This window comes from Stegastes partitus, unplaced genomic scaffold (assembly GCF_000690725.1).
Source record: "Stegastes partitus isolate 25-593 unplaced genomic scaffold, Stegastes_partitus-1.0.2 Scaffold824, whole genome shotgun sequence".
Taxonomy (NCBI): domain Eukaryota; kingdom Metazoa; phylum Chordata; class Actinopteri; family Pomacentridae; genus Stegastes; species Stegastes partitus.
Window position 1 is genome coordinate 163,622 of NW_007578555.1, and position 8,963 is coordinate 172,584.

The 8,963-nt window shown below is 49.0% G+C and overlaps 1 protein-coding gene across 1 annotated transcript in view; it reads left to right on the forward strand.

Moving 5' to 3' along the window:
* Positions 1 to 8,963, forward strand: part of rprd2b (regulation of nuclear pre-mRNA domain containing 2b) — a 20,007-nt gene that overhangs the window by 10,153 nt on the left and 891 nt on the right. The window contains exons 2-10 of the mRNA XM_008292705.1: positions 537 to 666; positions 763 to 1,022; positions 1,111 to 1,166; positions 1,257 to 1,383; positions 3,636 to 3,811; positions 4,404 to 4,689; positions 4,793 to 5,056; positions 7,455 to 7,619; positions 7,966 to 8,920. Of these exons, the coding sequence (XP_008290927.1) occupies positions 537 to 666; positions 763 to 1,022; positions 1,111 to 1,166; positions 1,257 to 1,383; positions 3,636 to 3,811; positions 4,404 to 4,689; positions 4,793 to 5,056; positions 7,455 to 7,619; positions 7,966 to 8,920 (2,419 nt within the window). The remainder of the gene's footprint in view (positions 1 to 536; positions 667 to 762; positions 1,023 to 1,110; positions 1,167 to 1,256; positions 1,384 to 3,635; positions 3,812 to 4,403; positions 4,690 to 4,792; positions 5,057 to 7,454; positions 7,620 to 7,965; positions 8,921 to 8,963) is intronic.

Below are 8,963 nucleotides of genomic sequence, written 5' to 3' on the forward strand. Positions count from 1 at the left end.
AACTCTGGCTGCAGTTCACCTGAAACTCTGATTTTTGCTCCATGACTGTTGGAGTCAGTCGTAGCTTTTTGGTCGCACTTAAAAGTTCAGACTTTTTTTTGGTTTTTACTGAATCTGGTGCCAACGTGTTGTCTTTGGTGAACTTCTGGACGACGTTACAGACGGCCTGACACATCTTCTGGCTGATAAATCCTTCATGTCTGTCAAACCCTCTGATGACACTATAGGAGCAAATGGACAACATGAACCAGCTGTACTTACATGGATGTATTTTAAAAAGTACTTAACAAATATAATCGTGATATTGTGCGTTAATCCTCCTAAACCAACTTTATACTGAAGACGTACAACTACGTAATATTTGAGGAATTTTTGCAAAGTATTAACAAGAAGTATGAGTTTACTGGTATGTTAGTATGAGCAGACCTGAGGAGAGAGCAGGATGAGGCGCTGTGTGCCTTCATGCCTTCACTCTCCAGACTGTTCAGAACCATGAGAACTCATGATCTAACCTTATTGATGCTTCTTGTCTCCAGCTGACAACAACCACCGTCTGAATCTCTTCTACCTGGCCAACGACGTGATACAGAACTGCAAGAGGAAGAACGCCATCGTCTTCCGTTCAGCCTTTGCAGAGGTGCTCCCCAACGCCGTCCAGCTCATCAAGTGAGTGTTCACTGAGCTGGACATCGATCCAGTCAGCGGTTCTGTCCACGGTTCTGCTGAGGTGTTCATGCTGTGCTGTCATTTCTGCTTGGTCAGGGACGGAAAGGTTCGCAAGTCGGTGGAGAGGATCTTCTCAATTTGGGAGGAGAGGAGCGTCTATCCCGAAGAAGTGATCGCTCAGTTCAAAGCCAACTTGAACAAGAAGGAGAAGGAGCGAGAGAAGGAGAAGGAGAGGGAGAAGGAGAAGGAGAAGGAGAGGGAGAGGGAGAGGGAGCGGGAGAAGGAAAAGGAAAAGGAGAGGGAGAAGGAGAAGGAAAAGGAGAAGGAAAAGGAGAAGGAGATTCCACCTGCAAATGGTTGGTCTTGTGTTTAAAGTAGCTTCTCTTTAGAGTAGTTTTATCCACGGACGGATGAGTGTTGACGTTCACTGTTTCTCCTCTCCAGCAGCTCCAGCTAACTCCAAAGCTGCCCTGAAGTCCAAGATCGTGGCTGAGTTCACAGTAAGCCTTCTCTACGTGTCTGTTTTTAAGTATTTCTTCTAAAGCTACGTCTGAACCAGATCACGTAGCGTCCTGTTGGTCTCTCTCCAGCCTCAGTCCCTCATCGAGCAGCTGTCCCGGTACCGGCGAGCCGTGGCTGAGGAGGAGTTCAGGGAGAAGCAGCTGGCGGCGCTGAGGGTGGACGTCTGCAGCACCGAGGCCCTCAAGAGACTCAAAGGTGGGAAGTTAGCGTGCTGGTTCCTGCACCGCCACACACCTGAACACAGCAGAGGGAATAACATGAGCCTGGTGTGTTCAGACAGCAGGTTCATGTTCTAGGGTGGACCACCGTTTGGACCACATTCTGATACCAGTAGTGAACACAGTCTGACAGTAAATACCAGATCCATGAGGGAGGTCCAGTCGGCCTTCATTCAGCCACAGTGGGGAGCTGTGCTTTGAGGAGCGAACCCTGAGACGTCTGCTGTTTGTATCCACAGAGGAGCATGCTGGGATATGGTCTGACCACTGTAACCTGCTAGATCAACATTTTGGACTCAAAAACACACGAAAAATATAAAATCTGATTTGAAATATATTATTTATTACAATAAAAAACACAGACATGCTGAATGAAGCATTTTGAGAGTTAAAGATGTAAACAGGTGACAGGTCTGGACATGAATCTGATATAAAATCAAACTAAATACAAATATATGATGATACAGTCGTGACTCGATAATCCGACACTAAATGTAAAACCTTCTTCTATGTCGGATAGCAAGGCTGTCGGATTGTCCAGACGGAGGTCCAGATACGAGGAGGGCTTGATGCTGGAAGGCTCATTAGTTGTTCATTATTGTTCATAGTTGTTATAATAACTAGTGTGTTGTTAGAACACTACACATTGCTGGACTTCAGCCTAACTGACCGGTGTGATTGGGCACAGGCCGGACACTTCTGGGCCGGACACTTACGGGCCGGACACGTCCACCCCGGGGCAGCGCTCTGACGGGGTGGAAGTGTCCAGAACACACAGGCAGTACTTGGCTGCTGATGCTAGTTTAGTTAGCGCTCACACTTCTGTTTCCACCATGGGGGGGAGTGGCAGTAGCTGCCTGGGCCACTCAGAGGGTCGCTGATGACACATCCAGAGGCCTGACTGCTGCTGTTTCACGGCGGCTCATGTTGGACACCTTCAGCCCTCCGTGGCCGCCGTGCGTCCTCCTGGCTTCTTGTTCCAGACCGGTTGGGTCGCTCCTTTTCCCCTTCTGGTGTGATTAACTTTGTTCTGATCAATGTGCAAATTAGCACATGTAAACCCTGTCAGCCTATCACAGCTCACCGGGGGGGCGGGGCTTCTGCAACACCCTCCAACCAGGCTGCTCAGCATCTGGACCGACCCGTCTCTCAGGGCGGCTGTGATTTAGAGTTCAGCAGCTCTAGTCTGGTATTTGAAAGGTTGTGTTGCTGAGAAGGTCTGCCTGTGGAAACAAATTGTTGGGAAGAACAGCAGCACGATGTAATAATGCAAATCATAATAGTAATATGCTATATAACACAACAGTCAGTGTGCCTACAGGTAAATATAGTTAAGTATATAAAATGTAAAGGTGCATCGGATATATATTTTAAAAAGTACAGGCCACAGTAACACAGTGACAGTAGAGTCACCTGCTCTGACTGGAGCTGTTTCTACTCCACCAAGAATCCTGACGTTGACTCAGACCGTCGGCACACACATGCAAATAAAACCACCTTGAATCTTCTCCTACTGTTTTAAATCTGTCTCCACACGTCTCCTCTCTGCTCTGTGGAAACCCTGCCTGCCTTCACCTGACAGCTGTCCCACCTGTTGCTCACTGAGTCACAGTTTGCTTAATTTATGGCTTTTATTCAGATGAGACAGAAGAAAGTGACTCTGATGGACTGTCATGGTTTGGCTCCTGTTTGTCTGGAGCGTCCCAGACGATGTTTTCACAGTTTCTGGTGGATGGATGGTGTAATTTAGGTGATGTAATTTATCTTTGGGGTTCAGAAGGTTAGGATCCGTGCACGGCGGAGCAGCGATGCCCGTCTGGTTCTCTGGATGTTCCTGAGCTGCCTCATAAAGATGAGGCCCAGGTGTTCTGATCGGAGTCCAGTGAGGAAGTCAGGAGGAGCTGCTGATAAAATAACGTCCACGGAGGCTCCAGCTGTTGAACTCCTGGACTTGGAGGACCTGCTGCCTGAACCTCAGCCAGCTGGTTGTCATGCCGCGCTTCAGAGGTCCTCCAACTGTTTCTGATGACGTTTCCTCAGCGGCTCTGAGACGCAGCGTCTGTTTGCTGTTTTAAACCTTCTCCCAGTCGGACCGCCGGCTCTGATCCTCTGACTGCTGGTTCATTTAAAAGCAGGAGAAAACCTTGACTTTGATTCAGTGTCTTGCATTTAAACATGAGGAAGCCTTGTGTTTACCTGGGGCTGTTTGTCATCTGTCTCCTCCTTCAGACAAAGCAGGAGGGAACAAGTTCGCCAAGGACTTCGAGGACGGCAGTCTGAAGCTGCAGGAGTTTGTGGGCTTCCTGGAGAAGGAGCTGAAGACGGGGCCGCCTCTGCTGGAAGCTCTGGGAAACGCAGACATTTTCTACGAAATGCAGTACAAGGAGGTCAAGATCGTGGCCAACGTGAGTGTTGTTCCCTCAATATGTAAAGATGTTTAGCTGGAGAGGAACTCAGAGGGCCTGAGCAGGTGTTTAACACTTGTTTAAGCTTATTTATTAAAATGAATCAGCCGTAGAAAGATGTTCCACCATCAGCTGTAGAAAGATGTTCCACCATCAGCTGACTGTATCTCCAGCAGCTGGCTCCTCTGTTCTCTGGTTCTGATCTGTGCTGTATCTCTTTATTATTTCGTGACACCACTGTTGGTCTCAGCTGAGTCAGTTTTTGATTCTTAGTTGAACTGAGTGACGCAGAATGTTTTGGTGCAGATGTGTTTATTTTAAAGTGATTTAGATGAAACGTCAGCGTTCTTGGCCGGTTCTTGGTGGAGTCCTGCAGCAGATCCCTCCTCACACATGACCTGTGGCTGATGAAGGCTGTAATGCCTTTCCAAACAGGTTTTTGTGTCTGGAGGTTCATCCAGTTGTGCTTGTGTTTCTAGTGAAGAGGACCATGGGTGAAATGATCCTAGAAGACAGTACAGATGCTGGAGTAGATGCAGGGTAACTGGAACGTCTTTCTTATTTACATTTTCTCTGTGGTTGCTGTCGTCAGGCGTACAATGCCTTTGCCAACCGGGTGGCCAGTCTTAAAAGGAAGCTGGACTCCCTGAAGTCGACTCTGCCTGGCCCTGAGGACTCCCCCATCCCCTCGCCGTCTGAAGATGCCCCCTCACCCACCGGCTCGGAGTCGCCCTTCCTGGGGATGGGAGGCAGCAGAGCCCAGGTGGACCCAGAGCTGGACGGGAAGGCCATGGATGAGGCAGAGCTGCAGAGCGACAACAGAGACATGGAGGACATGGACATGTCCGACGAGGAGGCGGACGCCGCTGCAGCAGGAGGTCGGTGGCTGCACGTCTGTGTTGCTTAGTGGTTTCACTTCTGTCTGTAACTCCACGTTAGCTGCAGTGACCAATCAGCTCTGAGTGTTTCTTTCACTCGCAGATGACAAGAAAGAGAAGCTGCCTGCTGCTGCTTCCAAGACGGCCAAGTCAGACGTGGCGTCAAAGCTTCCGAACACGCCCACGAAAGCGTCCAAGACGAACGCCTCGGCTGCTGCCGCTGCTGCTTCCACCACCACAGGGACCCCGACGGCTGCAGCTGCTGCAGGAGCTCCAGCCGTCCCGCTGGGGGTCAACCTGGCCAAGGTGGACCTGGGAAAGATCAGCTCCATCCTCAGCTCGCTCACGTCGGCCATGAAGAACACAGGTGGGTCTGGGAGCTGAGGACGGGCTTGTTTATTAAAACAACTGGTGTTGTTGCTCAACACTGACATGAACTGTGATCATAAAAACACACTTTTCACATATTGTTTGTAAAATAAATGATTTTTGTGACATCATGCAAACAAACTGGCATCAGAAAAGAATAAATTCTGAACATGAAGAATATTTGTTAGTTCTGATCAGGACTGTGTTAGATAATGTATGTCCCTACAGGTTTATATCACACAATACTTTGTGTTGTTTTTGTCCTGAAGGTCCCTAAATAGTTTTTCTTTAATTAACCCCAGAACACTAACGTCACACGGTTCTTGTCATGTGATTTTCATTGTGTTGCTGATGTCTGAGCTGCATGGGTCCTTGTTTAGCTTCAGGCTGCTCACTGATGTCATTGATGGTGTGTTTGTTTCCCACCTCCCATCTATGGTTTATTCAAGACGCATGCGTTCAGGTGATTTTCACCCGGCGTTAGTGATAGAGGATATCATATTTTATGGGTGGAATTTACCCAATGCCAGTGTTTGTGTGTTGAAATCAGGCATTCTGTGCAATTTTCAAGGGAAACAACATTCAGGCCGGTCGGCCACATCCTCTGATCCATTTCATCCACAGCTGTCATCCTGTCACAGGCTTAGTTACTCTGACATGCTAACAAGTGAGTAACATGTAGCTAATGGTAATTTACATCTGCAATCGTTGGCTACGCAGATTTCTTTTTTCTACTACAGCTAAGCTTTTAGCGAGCTAGCTACAAGTGAAGCTGTAGCACTCAGAGAGAGGAAAAAAAAGAAATGGCTGGACCAAAGAACAAGTTCCCAGCTCCATTATTTGTTTTGTTTGGAAATTTCTTGTCAAGGATTACCTGATTTTTCAATAGTTTTGCTGCCTTTTTATAGGGTCCCCCATGGTACCTTTTTTAAAATTATTTAATGTGATGTTGTATATTGGGCTCCTCACCCTATCTCTAAGGGAGCGCCCGGCCACCCTGCGGAGGAAACTCATTTCGGCCGCTTGTATCCGCGATCTCGTTCTTTCGGTCATTACCCAGATCTCATGACCATAGGTGAGGGTTGGGACGTAGACTGACCGGTAAATCGAGAGCTTTGCTGCCTTGCTCAGCTCCCTCTTCACCACGATGGTCTGGTACAGCGACAGCAGTACTGTAGACGCTGCACCGATCCATTTGTCAGTCTCACTCTCCATCCGCCCCTCACTCGTGAACAAGACCCAGAGATACTTAAACTCCTCCACTTGAGGCAAGGACTCTCCACCAACCTGGAGAGGGCAAACCACCTTTTTCTGGTCGAGAACCATGGCCTCGGACTTGGAGGTGCTGATCCTCATCCCGCTCACCCCACACTCGGCTGCAAACCGCCCCAGTGCACGCTGAAGGTCCTGGTTTGATGAAGCCAACAGAACATCATCTGCAGACAGCAGAGATGTGATTCTGTGGTTCCCAAACCGCTTCGGTTATACACCAACAACACAGGATGTACAAATAAGAGATTACACCTGTGACCATGAGGACAAAAATGTCTTTGAAACTCATTAAAGTTCGTATTTTTGTTCCCTTGCCATTAAAGTAAGATGTTGGTTTAAAAGTAACTCAGTACAGTTTAGAAAATAATATTAATATCTAATATTTTTGTCTGTTTTTTGACAGATTTCTGTCGTGAAGCTCTTATTTTCTTTGGTGAAGTCTGACTCTGTACAGCGATGCTGAGGCATCAGACTGTGATGATCAAAATCTATAGATTTATTCTAATCATCACTCATAAGAAAAATACTTTATTTTTGTTCTTGTTTTTTTCATGATAAACAGCAATAACATCAGATAAACAGACTGACATTTAAAGGGTTAAAATTCAGAAAAGAGAAACAGATGTCATCAGTACTTATGTTTAAAAAGCCTCACTAAGTGGAAACACTGTATTGAATGTTTAGGCCAGAGTTTTTGTCCTCATGGTCTTAAATGTTTGTTAATTTTGACACTTCACAAGAAAATCTTGTTGAAAAATCCCACTTGAGACGATAAAAATCTCATGAAAGCCACCGTAGAAACTTGTTTTATGAATAATTTATATGTTAATACCAAATATTCATTGATTTTCAGGATTTTAACTTTTAATTTTAGATGCCAGTTTCAGTGATGTCACTGCTGCTCTTTATGACAAAAGCAATTAAAGTGATTTATTTTCCATTTAATAAGTGCAATTTCCAGGCAGTCAAATCTGATACAAGACTGATGTTGGTTAAAAAAAGAAAACTTGGTGAAAGTGAAAATAGTATTTATTTCTGATATTCTATAATTTTATTGCGACTCTTGGTGACTTTCTAAAGAAGGCAGCAGGTTCTGATGTCACTGTCTGCTTGTTGCTCGGCAGCGAGTCCGTCACCGCGACCGTCTCCAGGGACGCCCACCACACCGTCTGGCCAATCAGCAGCCTCCAAAGCCACGCCTCCAAGCCCCGCCCTCGCCAGCATCCTGTCACGGGTCGACATCACGCCTGAAGGGATCCTCAACGCTCTGTCCAAGACCAACACACCAGGTCTCACAAACACGTCGACTGATCGTACATGAGCTTGTTGGTGATGTTCAGGCGGCTCTGAAGCTCTGGAGGCAGCTTCAGTCAAACACGTCGTTTCTTTACATGTTTTTAGTTGTCGTTCCACCTGTCGGTCACTAAAGTAGACGAGCTGTTTTAACAGCACAGTAACAAATCTGCAGCTCGTTGTTTTGCTGTTTCTTTAGTTTATATTTGTTTTGCAGGTTTTGTTTGTTTTCTGTCTTGATCTTTTTGCATCCTGCTTGTATAACATCCAAATCTTTGGTTGTTCTCAGACATGAACGTTCTGGTTCTGATCGTCTCTTTGTCCTGTCTGTGTCCCGTACAGGTCTGTCCTCCCTCTTACAGAGCGTGACCAACACCTCCTCTGCTCCTCCCACCAGAACCTCCCCAGAGTCCGCTACCGTCAAAGCCCCGCAAACCCCCACCACCCCGAAAACCAAGCCCGTCTTGGGGAACAGCCTCAAACGAGACGCCCCTGGAAGAGCCAGAGACTGGGAGAAGGAGAGGCAGCTGTCTCCTCCTCCTCCTCCTCCACCTCCTCGTCCCTCAGCTCCCTCCGTCTCCCCGCCCAGCCTGGAGTCCAAGATCAACAGCTTCCTGCAGGGCAACCCGGGCTTCAGCATGGCTCTGGGCGACGTCAGCCCGGACGGCGTCGACGGGACGCCGGTGAGGGACGAAGCAGCCGGGACGCCGACCCAGGACGAGATCATGGACACGCCCGGGAGCGTGCCCGAGTCCCTGGGCTCATCCGGAGGCCACAACCTGTCGCCCACCGCCTACCGGAGCGAGCCCTGGGACGCCGTGATCACGCCGTCGGGCAGCAACAGCGACGGAGACTTTCTGGGCTCGTCGCGGTATGGAGCTGGCAAAAAGAGCGGCGCCAAGCTGAAGGACGACGACGGCGTGAACGGCAGGAAGCGGGTCTTGTCCTCGCCTGGCGCCGACATGAAGGGTAAGAAAGACGAGCCGCCGTCCAGGATGAGAGCGATGGCAGAGCGCAGACACTCGGCTGGCTCCCGCAAGGCCAGCACCGGCGCCGAGGACGGCGGGAAGAGAGAGGCCAAAGGCGAGGAGTTGACCGGCGACAGGAAGGAGGGCCCGTACCACCGCATTGAGACTCTGGTGTCACCCTGCGCCGAGGGGGCGCCCATCCAGACTCTGGGCTACTCCAACCGGCCGCTGGCCGGAGAGCGCATCAAGACGGTGGAGAGCATCCGCGTGATTGGCCGTGGCTCTCGGCGAGGGGGCGGGGCCGGTGGGCGGCCCGGGGGGGCCTTGTGGTACGAAGAGGAGGAGTACCTGGAGGTCCAGCCTCCCTCCCCC